The 16,094-nt window shown below is 40.7% G+C and overlaps 1 protein-coding gene across 1 annotated transcript; it reads left to right on the plus strand.

Annotated features, from left to right (window-relative positions):
* Positions 1-2,102: 2,102 nt before the first annotated feature.
* Positions 2,103-10,081, plus strand: nfkbid (nuclear factor of kappa light polypeptide gene enhancer in B-cells inhibitor, delta; the record flags this gene model as incomplete). The annotated part of the gene is made up of 14 exons (XM_080471310.1): positions 2,103-2,148; positions 2,225-2,325; positions 4,433-4,460; positions 6,120-6,256; positions 6,363-6,393; positions 6,663-6,853; positions 6,953-7,131; positions 8,025-8,130; positions 8,214-8,360; positions 8,453-8,504; positions 8,698-8,855; positions 9,439-9,555; positions 9,756-9,920; positions 10,010-10,081. 14 exons carry the CDS (start codon positions 2,103-2,105, stop codon positions 10,079-10,081), a joined length of 1,530 nt encoding a protein of 509 aa, XP_080327436.1.
* Between the last annotated feature and the right edge of the window lie 6,013 nt (positions 10,082-16,094).

The raw sequence follows: 16,094 nt of genomic DNA on the forward strand, positions 1-16,094 counted from the left end.
TGTCTATTTTTATCAGGAAGATTACAGTCTAAAAAGAGGACAGTTTTACTGGTAAGGATGGTATATATACATATAATTATCCACCAGTTCCTCTCGACTATTAACAGCGACGGTTTTTGCATAAATGACATGTACAGCATACTGCACACACAAGAACACGTATGCACACTTGAAATGAATGAATGAATGAATTCACGCAAGATATTATATAAGAAAATATTCCAGTACTCGACTAAAAGAAGGGCCGAGGCCATAATGTGGGTGACTGACCTTTAAATGGAACCACTTCTGCTCAATATATTGTTTCTTCATAAAAAGTGATGTGCTTACTTTCTTTACCTCATGTCCTGTTAAAAACACAATATTCTGCTTCTCTTTTTTTGTGTTTCTTTCTACACATTCATGCACATTGTATTTTATTCATAACCATTTCTCAATGACTTCATGGTAACAGATCTGATAGAGATATCACAATATGTGACTTAAATAGAAAAGAAACCAACAAACTACAATTATCCTGATCATGCTCATTGTAATATTGTCACTTATTTGTGATATTAGTGATAAGTAGGTAATGTTTATTTATAAATCACTTTTCAAAGATAAAAATCACAAAGTGCTGTACATAATATGGGAGCAATAAAAACAGAACATAAGAACATAACAAGAATTTCAAAAATACATAGCAAAAAGGGGAAAATTAATTTAACCGAAAGCTTTCTTAAGTAAAAAAAGTCTTCAAGAGACAGGTCCCCCCTTCAGGAGACTCTGGCCTGAGGATTGGAGGATGCGCCCTGAGGTGGAGGGGGGCAGCATGTCAGCAATGTATGGAGGGGTCTGACTACGCAACGCTCGGAAAGTGAGGATTAACATTATATAGTCAATTTGAAATCTGACTGGGAGCCAGTGAAGAGTTGAAGAGTTGAATCTTTTTTTTCAGGAGCAATGACCGGCGTTTCAGTGTTGTCAGCTTTTATCGGGAGGTAATTTGATGAAAGCCAAATTTATAATGCAGGTCACACAATCCCAAAACATAGATAAGAAATTAAACTCTGAGTCACCGAAGGAGCAATACAAGTGAATATCATCAGCGTATAAGTGATAAGACACATTTTTAAAAAAAACACCAAGACGACCAAGAGTCAACAGGTACAATAGAAACAAAACAGGCCCCAGGATAGAACCCTGGGCCACTCCACAAGACAGGTTGGACACCTCAGACATTATGTTGTTCATAGCAACATTAAAAGTTCTTCTTTTTATGTATGAGGAAAACTATTGAAGTACAAAACCCGGAAAACCCCAAATCAGATTTAAGTCTGTTAATCAATGTATTGTGGTCTACAGTATCGAATGCGGATGTCAAGTCCAGTAAGACTAAAACTGTGTATTTCATCCTTATTTGGACAGGAAGTGTGGCTTTTTCTGTTTGTAAGACACCAACATAACTCCTTAAAAATTAGCATAAGAATTATGCAATTTACAAAATTATATAGTTCTTCACTCAGTTGTTTGTCTTGTTGTGGTACACGCACAAGCAGCAGGTGATTTGTTTTTGTTGAGTAGGAGCTACTGAGAGAATTAATCAATACAGTGTGATTAATTAATGCATGGGACCGTTAGATTGCTGATGTTTCAGAGCTATAAGGCCATAGATTATACTTTTTATAAACATCCTCCTGATGGAGGATTTATGAGTCAGGCAGGTGAGACAAACATACCAGCCTCGTTTTTTCCCCTTATCAATGTCACTTGTTTGTGTTTGAACACTCATAGCTGTCGCACATAACATGGAAAATGTTTATAATTTTCTGAAAATGAGACGTTATTAGGAAAAAGTAAGGATGTCTTCAATGTTCATATAGTTTGGTTGTTAGACTCTCTGAGCTGTCAGCACTGTGTGGGCCAGTCTGATGACTTGATTGTGGCACACACGAAACATTCCAGTTGGTTAAAGTTCACCATTCATTATCTAAATGTTGGTATTTTGACCTCCAGGTGCTCCACTGCATGCACAACCATGAGGGGGGGGAACGCAGTTTTCCAGCCGCCATGCAGAACTGGGTCAGAGGCTTTTCAGCTTTTGGTTTCTGACAGTTGACATGAAGGATGGCCTGACCTGGAGCATCAACACCACAGACTTTACCTGTAGACTAACTGCCTCACACAGACGCTGCTTGAGAGAGAGCAAACTAACATGTTGTGTGTTTGTGTGGTTCACCAGCTGCAGAGCTGTTGAAGGGCTTCGCCGCAGGCCGCAGGAGGCCCTCCCTGGAGGACCGGTGCTCGCTCCTGCTGCCTGAGAAGGGCCACATCCTGTGGACGGTTTGAGATCGGGCCCTCAGGAAAATCTAATGACAGCTAAAAGAAAGTAAAACTCACAAACAAATTGACATGTTTTTCCAGGCACGGGTTGATCAATGAATTATTTTTTAATTTACTTAGGTAACTGGGTTGTAGATGTACTGCAATATCAAAGACATTGAATTGAATTGAATTGAATTGAATTGAATTGAATTGAATTGAATTGAATTGAATTGAATTTAATTCAACTGTATGACATCTGTTAAGGATGGAGCAGTGGTTATCACTCTCATCTTCACAGCGAGAAAGGTTCGAATACCAGCCGGGTCTTTCTGTGTGGAGTGTGCACGTTCTCCCTGTGTGTGAATGCAATGACCTGTCCTGGGTGAAACCTGATCTCGGCCTTCGTTTCATTGGGATTTGTTACAGACGTGGCACAGGATAAAGCGGTACAGAAAATGGATGGATGGATGGATGGATGGATGGATGGATGGATGGATGGATGGATGGATGGATGGATGGACATCTGTTGAAAGAAACAAACTCACGACGAGGAGAAGAAGCAGCAATTAAACAGTCATTATAAACTAACGTGAACATAACAGCACACAGGTTTTGTAAAGAAAAGTAAACGGTTGTTTAATGAATGACAGACATTTTCCATGTTTATTTGAGAACCGACAAGTCGCTGCTTCTACAGTAAACAAGAGGTATTTTATTTTAAAAAACAAACAAAAGTTAACAGTCTTGCACCGAGACAGAAAGACATCAGCCCCCACAACAGTGTTCATTGACAAAATCAACAACGAAACATTTCTATAAAACTTCAGTCATTGTAATTAATCTGTCATTAACTCTATCGTTGATATTTAAAGGCGAGTCACTGAACTCAGATAGTAGTTCCACTGCAGTAACGCCGAATGCTTCAACACTGAAGCATTCTTCACAACATTGCTGAATTACCTCCGTACTTTCTCTCTCTCTGCTGGGGGGCGTGGTCATAGAATCGGGGGGGGGGGGGGGGGGGGGGGGCGTGGTCACGCAGTCAGAGTAGGCGGCGCCAGGGAACAACGTGCTTTGTGTGTACAAGCAGCAGTGACAACAAGCCAGACGTGTAACTTCAGCCCACCTGAGCAACACGGATACCTCCAGCTCCGAGAATCCCTGCGAGCGCATCGGTGACCAAGTGAGAGAAGACTTCCAGGCAAAAACCGCTTCTGACATGCACTTTGATAAATGTGAGTATGGCAGCTTTTCTGGTGCAGTATGGCCATGTTTTAATTTAGTCGTTCACTTGACAGTCTGGATGACAAATATTTATCTTAGTAACAGTGTTACTGTCACCTGTCTTTTACATCATATGATGTTTTTATCAGGATTTTGATTTTTTTTTTACTTTAGATTTGTGAGCCTGCTACATTACATGTCTTTTCTAACTCCAGTTATGCACATTCAGTAGGTTCATGTTGTTGCGATAATGGAAAAAGCCTTTTAAATTACTTTCCCACTACTTGTTCGGCCATTTCCATGATAAATAGTTTAATGGAGATCAGATTCTATCAGTTGACTTTCAATGACATCACGACCTGGGTGAATCCAAGAGTCTGGACAGCCTTTGGGGAAACCCTGATACTCCTCCACCCTTGTTAACTTGATTTTCATTTCCCCTTTTCATTTATGCAAGACAAGCAAGCTGCTGTGTTGTGACAAAGTAACTCGTTTCGCTTGACTTTATTTGTTTGTGCCTTTTCTTTTTTTTCTTCTCTCAGGCCAAGCCTGACTGGGTGCATAGTGTATGTTATTCTGTGAGCGGGGTCTGTTAAACCACAAAATGAGGAAGCTGGCCATGCACTGCTTCTTTCTTTCTCTGAAGACGAAGCCAAACGGGAAAGGTCGTCGGAATCCCCATCCTCCCACTCACATGAGTCAATGTCCAGGGGTTTCCACAAGCCGATATTTGAATACACTTAAGCGCAGAGCAGCCTGAAACAGTGTGGGGACAGTCAGTGTGAACTCAAATTCTGTGTGTGTGCACGTTTGTGTGTCTCCATACGGCCCCACAATGACACACTGTGCTGTGTTGAACAACTCACACCGTCTGGTGATTCTCTGTGCTCTCATGTTGCAGCCTGACATCATCAGTGAAAATACCAGAGGTGGCATTTTTGGTGACTGTCTGACTCGTAGTAACACCTTCTGAACTTGAAAATGAAACTTTGTGGCACTGACATATCCAGAGAATTGTCATGTATTCTCATGAACTGACCTTTACTGGCTGCTGCTGACATATGACACATGCTACAGCACTGGGACATATTGTTAAGGCTTTCAAGTGGAAGTGAGACTGGTATTTTAGAGATGAGACAGTAAACAGATAGAAAGTGTAGCGATTTCATTTTAAAACATTTTCTGAATTGTCAGTTTCCTTCAGTTCCAAGAGCTGTGTGGCAGATAACAAAGTCCGATATTCGCAGAATAGTAAAGCGACATGATGGAGGGGGAGGAGTGTTGACAAAAGAACATGTCTCCCTTCTGTCGTGCAACACAAAACGCGAGGCAACTACACGTGTTGAGATGACATGCCCATGACACTACAGGATGTGGTTTGTGTGTATGCAGCGTAACGGAGCAGGCCAGGAAGCTGTCACAGAAAGAAAAGAGAAAAAAAAAAGCTGTGGCAATCCCATGCACAAGTTTTTCTGATGAATCTCTGGGGGTTTGCATGACCACAGGATCTGCGTTCCTAATGGAGGAGGTTCCTCCAAGCTTTAGATCTGGTCTCCTGTTCCGCAGACAAGGTGGAAACATCAATTATTTTTATCTTGTACACATGCGGTGAAGCTTTCAAGGAAACAACCTGTGTGTTCGCATCATGTCAGCTGGAAACATCAAAAATTCTGTTTTGTAATATTTTTTTCCTTCTTTTTTCATTTGCTTTACCTGTGCAATGGAAATGATTCTGTGGCATCAGAAAGGGAAAACAATAGCAAAACGGATCTGATGGGCATTTATGTGAAAAGGTGAGCAGAAAAATGCCACCATGGAGGAAGTGAACACTTTATTTCACTGTAAGGATTTACCCCGAAGAACTTTGACAGAGTCAAACATCTAAGCTTTCATTTATACTTCAGATCTTAATAATTACAGCCTACAGCATTCAAAGAGTCTTTCAACTCTATACTACAGTGCAAATATCTACAATCCGAGACTGAATCTATTCAACCTGCAAGAAAATGAAAGCAACTCTGCATTTTGGTATTGAACTTTACAGAATTGTAGCAGATATAGATTGTTAAAGGATGAAATTTCACAATTCGTCAGGTCAACTTCAGTCAGATGATATGCCCTGTGTATACACATGAATGAATGAATGAATGAATGGTTTATTTCTGTTACAGTCACAGTGCAAAAGTTGAATTTTGTGCATTCAGTTTATAGTGCTTAGGCTGAAGCCAAGGCTTATTTTTGCCTGTCCCTTTAAAATCCATAAAATTACCCAAGATACCAGCGATACAAGACAAAAAATTAAATAAATCAACAACAGAAAAAACTAAATACAACAGAAATAATACAAAAGAGAATGACAAAATGTAATAGCAGTCATTTTTCATTGTGACCATTAATTATGTTACACTTCAATGTTTTTTTGAAGCACAACAGCTTTTCCACATGAAAGGAGAGAAACCTTGTACTTGCAGTAAAGACTGGCCCATGAGCAGAATTCAGGTTTTTCATCATTGACAGAACTGTGAGATCCAAAAGTGGAAGCTGATCTGTTTTGCATTTCCATTTTCCTTTTCTTTTCTTTTTTTCAGCACCAAAAGAGAAGCCGTGTTGCACTCTGCCTACAGTGAAGAAACTTTTGGAGCAGAAGCGAAAGCGTGAGACGTCCTCTGTGCCACCTCCCTGCTCTGCAGCCAGCCTCAGTCCTGCTCCTCCAGCTACTGTCACGGTAAGCCAGCACACATGGGAAGGAATCAGAATTGCGCAAAATGTTGAGCCCCCTTAAAAAACAACATTTGTGACGGGTTTTTATCTTGTTTTTTTCTCCCCAACAGTTTTCTTCATCAGAGCCATCTACCTGTACTGGTAAGAAATGCATATTTTCTTCTGCATGCATAGGATATGTCTGGGAACCATAGGTAGAAAATAGTCAAGAAAAAGATAAATACACTGTCTGGGCCCTCACCCTCCAATTTACATATTCTGAGTCGCTTTCAGGCTGCGAAAATGACTTATTTTTTTGCTTTTTCATATTGAAAGCAACAGAAACTACAGAGTAACACCCACCTAACCTATCATGCGCACAGCTTTGAACAAACTCACTGATGAATCACCGTCTGTCCTCCACTTTCCAGGTGCAGCAAGCAGCTTCTCAGACATGGCAGTGAGCTACGAGCATTGGACCGCAGCCCAGGAGTCCACCCTCGGTTACTACACCGGTCTTCCAGGACCCAGCTACTCTCAAGCCTGCAGCCTCCCGATGACGTCTGAGTTCAGCACGCAGGCGCAGGTGCCGGGATTTGGAGATGCAATGTCTCAGGCATATGTATGAATTTCTCTTTCAGTCTGGACTTTTATTCGTTTGCTTGTGGATGTATTACTTTTACCTCAATGGCGGCGGTTCTCGTTTTCAACATTTGCACAGTGCTCGATGGCAGCCGTGGATCCCGTTCTGGCTTCTCCTTGGTCACTGTTGGCTCCGAGTCAGGCCACACAGGTGGGATATTATCCGTTGTTGGATGCCAGTAAGCTGGAGGAGGCCAGGATGCTGTTGAGTGGGATGGACTACAGCAGAACCACCTGCCAGGATGAAGACGGAGACACGTGAGTGCTGAGGAATGTCTGCTCAGAGTTGCGTTGTCCATCAGGGGCGTCAAACACATCTTAGTTCAGTCGCCACATACAGCCCAATTCCACCGTGAGTGGGTTGGACTGGTGAAATACGACCAAAGTAACCTTTAAAATTGAACTTTAGAGGTTTTCTTTGTTGAGTATATGTCATGAAAATGTCCATATTTTCACAAAACGAATAAACAGTCACCATCAAAAATGACTACTATCTCAACATAAAGCCAATTTTAATGAAACCTTCTGGTGCAAAATACAGTAAAATGTCTAAAAACTGTCTTCTATGGCTGTTGAATTATGTATGTTTTTAGAAGCTCTCCCTGACAGTATGGCTTTGAGGCTAGTTTGAGGTAGCTCTCTTTCATGACGGCATCACTGATATCTCCGCTCGGATCTCAGTGTTGTGTTGAGTCCTCTCCTTTTAAGAAAACTATGTTAAAATATACAAAATCTGTCTTTTCTTTAAAAATGTTAAACCCCTGTTGTTGTTCATCAGTCAACGAATCCCAGTAAAGACACAAACACTACAGAGTTGTCTAAACCTTTCATCATGTTTTTCGTTCTCGGTTTGGTTTAATCGCCAGTATTGATTTCACTATGCGCATTTGCGAGTACACACTTTATTTACATCCGAACAGTTCCAATTTCGGTTTGCGAGCTAAAAGTGAGAAAAACCACGTGTGCGGCTCGGTAATCCCAGAATGATTATGTAAAAACAGAAACGCGTGAGTCAGCGCTCTGCGAGTGAAACCCCAGATGAAATGAAAGTTTATCAGTGTGAATATGAGTGGAATTGATGATGGGGATTACTGTGATTTCCCCCGGTCTTCAATTAATAAATAATGTATCGTGTGCTCTCGCTCTGTCAGCATCCTGCACATCTACACCGCCAAGGGACTGAGGGAATACGCCTTTGCTGCTGCAGAGAGGCTGAGAGATATAGGAAAGCTTGATGCCAGAGAACACAAGGGAAAGGTACAATCACATAAATATATCGCTTTTAAAATTTTTTTATTACTGCATGATTCTAAGACCTACCGATCAATGTGTCTGTGCAGACCGCCTTGCTGGTAGCAGTGACAGCAAACCAGCCGGAGATTTTGCAGGATCTGCTGTCATTGGGAGCGGATATCAATGCCTGCGACGTTAAAGGACAAACCGCCCTCCATCTGGCTGCTCACTACGGATATCCTCAAGTTCTCCAGGTGAGGGAACAGAAGCTCTCAGTTAATGTGACCACTATGCAAAAGTTTCGGAGAAGCGTCCTGACCTCACCGGTTGACTTTGTTTTTTGCAGGCGATTCTGTCCAGCAGGACGGCCTTCAACCTGGAGACGCGCAATTTCGAAGGTAGTGGACGGTTTTATTAGCGGTGATAAATGTGCAGACGAGTGTACGACAGGAAGCTTCTGTTAATAAATAAATACATCCAGAATAATATAATCCCCCCCCCCCCCAAAAAAAAAGGATGACCGTGATAAATGAGATAAAGATTGTACAGTATAACCCGCCTCACGTTTTCTGCGCCGACTCTCCGTTCCAGGTATGACTCCTCTGCACTGTGCGGCCATCTCTCACAGCGTCACCGCCAAGGCCTTATCGGCCGCCGGCGTGGCTGATGTCAATCTTCAGACCAAAGCGGCCGAGAAGCTGTCCTGCGTGCAGATGTTACTCACTGCGAGGGCGTCTTTAACCAGCCAGGTACGGGAGCTGTGTAGGTCAACCATCAGGAACAAAGGGCTTTGAAGTTCAGCGTGTCAACGTCTGACCTTTTACTTAACATGCACAGTCTATATGGGAAGTGCCGAGGTTTTAACCAACATGATGTCATCGAGATGCATTCACACACTCATTGCACACACACACACACACACACACACACACACACACACACACACACACACACACACACACACACACACACACACACACACACACACACACACACACACACACACACACACACACACACACACACACACACTTTGCTGGACGCGTCTTCAAATACATTTAATCAGGTCCAGTTGACTTTGAGGATATAGCCTACTTGGACACGTGAAAACGCATAGCGAATGTGTGTGTGTGTGTGTGTGTGTGTGTGTGTGTGTGTAGTTTGTCCACCACCACTTCCTCATAATGCGCCCTAAAGGTTTCTGTTTGTTATCTAACAGAGCAGCGAAATGGAATTTCCATCTCGTATTTAAATCTCTTTGTCTGGCTGACTTAAGGTTTCATTGTTGTCGTTTTTTTTTTTTGACATCACGTGTAATTTCTCCAATTCCAGGAAATCAAAAGTAACAAGACTGTCCTACACTTGGCGGTGAAGGAAGGGAACATAGATCTGGTGCGCTATCTGCTGAGGATTCCCCTGCCGAACATGAAAAACTTTGTCAACATGAAAGTGAGTCCCACGCCGATAATGAAACTCACAAGTGGACGAGTCGTTATGTAACTGTGCCTCCGCGTCACAAATGCACGCTGTTGCTAATTCTGACTGTAAACAGTCTGACTCATGCACTTTGTGTTTTTTTTGTATGCGTGCGTGTGCGTGTGCGTGTGCGTGTGTGTGTGTGTGTGTGTGTTTTTTGTTTTTCCGTGAAGGCTCATGGTCACACAGCTTTACACATGGCCGCCGGACTCCACAACAACCCCCACCAGGAGGAGATCCTGCAGCTGCTGCTGGGCAGAGGAGCCGACCCGAGCATCCGCAACCTGGAGAACGACCAGCCGGCTCACCTGCTGCAGAGCGGCGTGCAGGGCGAGCAGGTGAGCTGAGCCGCAGCCGCACTTTTCACGACACGGAGAAAATAACGAAAATCCACTAATTTTGTTATTTCACTCGGTTGAATTTCCAGCTCAGGCTCATGCTGAAGAAGCGAAGCGCTTCCTCTCGACGACGTATCGTGTCCTTGCAGGACCAGGAATGACTTAAAAAGCACCTGTAATCCCCATTTAGAGGGAGTGAGTCTTAAAGATGGTTCCTCTGTTGACAAGGGGATTCACATATTGTTGTGATGAGACTGTGGGAGTCCCTGACATTTTTTTTTTTATTGATAGAATAACTCATTTTGGAGTGCTATTCTCTGGACACAATTCACATTATATTGGACAAATGGTATTTCAAGATGAAAGCTACTGTAAAAGCTAAGAATGCTTTATTTATTCTTCAACACTCAGGGGAAAGCTTTTATGTGTGGGTGAAACATTTTATTTCAAAATGTCAAATCCTCCCTCAAAAAAGTGTTGCTTGATGTTTTTGATCAATTTTAAATGATTTGTATATTTTTAGAAATTTTCTTTTTTTTTCATATTGAAATAGAAGGCATTACACATGCGGGTACTTTCAAAGTAAGAACACAAAGGCAATGTTGTCATTTCTCATAGTTTAATTTAAACTACATATAATCTTCTATTTTGTAAGAACAGAGTTATAGTTTCTTTTTATCACAATTAAAACCTAAAAAATGTTGGTAATTTTTAGATTATTTGTTACAGATGTAGAGGTTTCAGTCATATTATATATATATATATATATATATATATATATATATATATATTTTAAATAGACCTGTATATGCTTTGAAGCAAAGTGGAGTAATGTTCATTTTCTAGGTCGGCTTCACTCCCACTTAATGTTGATTTCTGTGAAATCGTGACACTATACGCTTGGGACCGTGTCCCAGAATCCCCCCCTGAATCTCTCGTTAAACCCCCACCTTCCCATAAGTTATCATAGTGATACACTGAGTTTTGATTTCAATCAGCATGTACGCTTATGTTAAGAATGCATGTGAGAGAAACCTCTTGCATAACTTAATGTTTTTTTTTTCTTTCTGTTAGATGAGGTGCAATTTTTCTTTGTGAAAAAAACAACAACAACCCTTTACTGTGTAAAATGACCATGTCAGTGAAACAAGATGGAGTTTTTTTTTCCCTGTCATAGAGATGTTGCATGAGTACGTGCGGTGGTAAATTGTCTGTCTGACTGTAGATTTTAGTAATGAGTCATAAGGAAAAGTACAATAACACTGGTTAAGATCACTTTAAAAAAATCTGCAATTATAAGCGTCTCATTTACTTATATATATACATATATATATATATATATATATATATATATATATATATATATATATATATATATATATATATATATATATATATATATATATATGTCGAAACTATTGTTATGGAAGTTGTACTAGAAGTCAGTTTTTACACTCACACTAAAAGAGTATTTATTCCTTAGAGCCAAGTTCCACTGAAATTTAGTAAGTAAGAAAGAAATGTAGCCACAGCTGAATAATTTAGGTGACAGATTTTCTCTCCTATGTGTCATCTTTGATATGACACATGATGTGAATTCCTGTGAATCAGAAAGAAAAGATCAATCACACCAGTAAACCACATCGTCAGAGCTCTCCCTTTACTTTGATGTAGTTTTGAACAACATAATTTATAATATAACGTCTGGATTATTGAATGTGCTTCTTAAAATCATGCTGATTCAAGAATTTTCTTTTAAAATAGTAATCTGTTTCTCTCTGTGGGAAGTTCAGTAAATATATTCTCATGCTTTAAATTTTAATTAAAAACAAAATCTACTTTTCAGTAAGTTCTCAATGTGTAAACCAGTGGATTTCAAAATGTGGGGCGGGTTTAATTAAACCTCGATTGTTACGGTTACATGAGTTGAATAGTTTATAGATTTTAACTTTTTATTAAAAGTAATATTCTATTAAGTACAACTATTGATCAAGCAAATCCCGGGACAATCGGTCCAGTCTGACTCCAGCTGTTTGGGAGTCTCGTGCTCCAACACTGTGAAATCCACTGGCGCAAAACATTTCGGTTCATTCAAGTCATTTGTGTTCGATCTGCTGTATTTATTGTTTTTATTCACATTTCTTTTGTTGAACTACATGTTTTTGTTTTCAAACAGAATTCAGAAAATAAAAAGGGACTGAGCTGAAACAACTGATCAGAACTCCATTGATACACATGAACAGATTTAGAACTTTGTTATCATGCTGTTGATTTTATTGTTTTACAGAAGTGAAATATATGGAAGAAACAAAAAACACGTGTGTCGTGACTTTTCTTTTTTGTTTGACTTTTGAAAATCATTGCAGAGACTTTGAGTCCATATAGTTGCACCATACAGAGTGACATTTTGCAGACCTTCTAGTTAATTAGGGCTCAGGATAGGCTGTGTTGTTCACACCCTGTTTATTCGAACATCCAGCTGGGTGAGGTATATTAGCCATAAAAAGGAAAAAAAGGCCACAAAACAGCTGGTGTGTGTTTGTGTGTTGCTGCTTGCGTGGATCCCATGACGAGATGCCTCTTCTCTCGGGGGGATATTTTCTACACGGCTGGAGGAGGCACTGCCAGAGAGAACAGAACGAGGAAGATTAGCGGGATAATACACAGAGGAAGCATATCGAGCTCCTTTCAGCGAAACAAACTCACCCTCTATCTTTGGAATTTGGGTACCAGATGAGCTGGAGCTGCATGTGAAGACGAGAGAGAGAGTTATGAGTAAATGCACTAATCCAACGAGCCTATTGAAAATATGGTTGTGCAGTTTGAAAACTGTGGCAACAACTTCATGAGGCTTTTACACCCATCAGCCGTAACGTCACGGACACTCGCAGGCAGCGTGAATAACACTGACCATGTCTTTATCATGGCACCTGTTGATGGGGGGGTGACATATCAGGCTGCGAGTGAACAGTTTGTCATCGAAGACGTTGTGTTGGAAGGATTCGAGGAAGTTTGATGTGACGGCTACATGTTTGCAACAGAGCATATCCAAAACTTGGAGATTTTCCTTCTCCATCACCGTCAGTGTCAATCCAAAGTGCAATTTACAAGCCATAATTATCTGCAGGTACTTCCGCTCGCCCTCAGTGGTGGAGAGGAGTCATAATGTCACGGCTGATTGGTGTAAGGTCTAACATAGTTGAAGCCACAGGATCCCGCAGAGAAACGTCACTGTGCAGCGTTTTGTCCTGTTGAAACAGCAGCTCCCGTCTTTCTACTCGTCTTGCCATTCAAGCAGCATGCGATCAGCGGAGAGGAGCCGCTGCCCGTTTCACGACCAACACCAAGAGGAGCGTGATGTTTGAACCCCCCCCCAGAAACAAGCACTGGGGGGGGGGGGGGGGGGTAGGGCAGTAAGAACAAATGATTGGCCACTCTGAACTCGTCTGTGTGTTGGAAGTGCGGTTTGGGTTTTGTGAGTGCAGAACAGGGAGGGGACATTTAGAGAATGAGGCATCCAGGGCGGGGGCAGGAAATAATATAGGGGAGCTTTTTTTTTTTTTTTCTTCCTTCAACTGAAAGAAATGTTTATTCAGAAGGGACAAATTCAAGATCATACAACATGCACAGAGAGATCATCCACTAAACCTTGCATAACTCTTACTTGGATGAGCCTTTTACACATTTTGTGAATTTTTTACCTGTTTGAAGAATGATAGATAAGTTACAAAGGTAGTAGTGATATTTATGATTTAAAAAAAAAACCTCTATGTTACAGATATTATCAAAAACTTACTGAGTGCTATTAAAATGCCAGAGACAAACATGATAACAGCAAGGACAACCCCTGTGGTCCGCAAAGTCTCATAGTCTACAAGGAACAAAACCACATATGACTTAACAGCTGCAAGATAAGAGTGCAAAAATGCAAATTTTACTGCAATGAATGGTGCACATCTTACCATAATCAAAGTCACTTTGATCGGGAAACAACGCTTCTGCAAAGAGAAGGAGATCATCACTTGTAATACGTTTAAGATAGATTACATTGAGCACAGTGTGCAGCAGTTTAAAGGGTGTTTTAATTCCCGAGAGCTGACGGCAAGATTTTCAGCTCTCCAAGATCTGCAGGGTTGGCTCTGTTACTGCTCCAGTCATTTTTTTTTCTTTCTCCCCCAGTGACAGGCGCACAATGCAGCATCTTTGCTCAGCAGAAACAAGTGGGTTACCAGCCAGCAGCAGGCTGAATTCACACACACCATCACACCAGCAAAGAACAGAAAGAGCACGAATGATGGGAAATATGTTTACAAAAAAAACATGTTTGGATATTGATTCTGTGTCAAAGAGCCACTTTAAATATTAATCTGTGCTCGTAGTTTTACTTCTACATTCAGTTTTCCCCTCCAGGTTAATGCAGTCAGTTATTCTGCCTGCAGCTGGTTCCAGATTGTGGAGATGTCTGGGTGTCAATAATGCAGCTTGCATGTTGCTGAACCTTCAGGACTCAAACAGCTGAGCTTGGATTTTTTTTTTTTAAATTCAGCTCTGCACTTTTACTGGTTCGTTTCAGAGGTACAACATGCTAAAACGTTTGAATTTTTCATTTCAGTGGAGAATAAAGTGTGGAATTCCCCCTTATTGTGACACTTCCAATGTATCAGCACCCAAACTGACTCCCACTGAAAAAAAAAAAAAAAAAACCTCCACAGATAGATGAGAAGAAAAACAACTTTTCTTAGTCAAAGACATTATAATACTAGTGAAGGTTCACATATATTAACTAAACAAGTCTTTTTCTAAAGCATGTTAAAGGTAAAATTCATGCTGCCTCCTCGAAAGAGATGAAAAAGAATCAAACCTGTGGTGGCCATGGCTGCACTGCAGAGCTGGAGCAGGGCTCACTGATTTAGCAGGTTGCTGGGTTGCAGTTTGAGACTGGATACTGAGTAAAGAGAGCTGAGCTGCAGCACAGCACAGCAGCAGCTTCCAGCGTGAACTCGGCAGGGGCCCTCTGGTGGTGATGTGAAGCATTGCAGTCCCACAGAAAAAGTGGTGCAATCCAGGGGCAATCCCAATACTCAAGAAAAAAAACAAAAAACTGTTTAAGGCTGCAGATTGCGGAGGATAGTGGGTAAGACCCAGAAAGTACATTTTTACGACAAAGTGAATAATAGAGCTGCTGCACAATCTCCAGCAGCCACTTAAATGTGGCCCAAATTCATTCAGTTATTCATTCGTAAATTTTTGTTCCTTTCATTAAAGCATTTTTCTTTTCCCACAACAGTACAAACTAAATTATCAGGAACACCTCCATGGTTGGAACTGATCAGCCACAAGAAAAACTTTCTTATATTTAGCTGCCCCTTACTTTCCGAAGCCTACACCTTTCACATAGTGATTATAGAACATACAACAAACTAACAATGAAAAACCCATGCAGTATACATTTAAAGTGATCCAGTTTAAATTATCAGTCCATAACAAAGTTTACTGCATGTGTCATTTTTTATTTTTTTGAAACTGATGAATATTTGTACAACCTTTTAAATCCTGTGCTTGGGAATTCCAGATTTGTACACCAACAACTGATATACACGTATGTTTCAAATTAGTCCAAGCAACTTGGTGTTTAAAATCTAATGTCCTCCCGTGATTGTCATTTTCTGAAGTGAACACAAATAACTTTTGCAGTTTTGCTGGTAAAATAAAATTTTTGGTTTTATGATCATGAGTAGCAGTGTCTGTAATTTGATTATTTTGTAAATTTTATTAACCCCGATTTAACCCAAAAAACTGTTGGTATGTTCTCTGAATTTGAATTACTTTGCTCCAACTAATCTTACTCTTTGTAGTAAACAGCACAACATCCAGACAAGTAGAAAATGTGAATAAGAAACACAGTTTTTAGGTCTGATGGCAGGAACGTATTTCAATAGGGTTCAAAGTTGCAAAATATGTAGGGGATTATTTGCTTTTTCTGATCACCATAAATGTAGAGAAATATTGTTTTTGTTAAGCTCAAATACTTAACTACACTCAATAATCTGATTACTTACAATGTAACTCATCACTAGAGCAGCACGAGTGCTGACGAAGAGCAGAAGACGGGAGCACATTACACCCGTTTTAAAGTCACTGCATCGGCTCCCTGTGCGTTTCAGGATTGATTTT

This window comes from Lipophrys pholis, assembly GCF_963383615.2.
Source record: "Lipophrys pholis genome assembly, chromosome: 9".
NCBI classification, from domain to species: Eukaryota; Metazoa; Chordata; class Actinopteri; order Blenniiformes; family Blenniidae; genus Lipophrys; species Lipophrys pholis.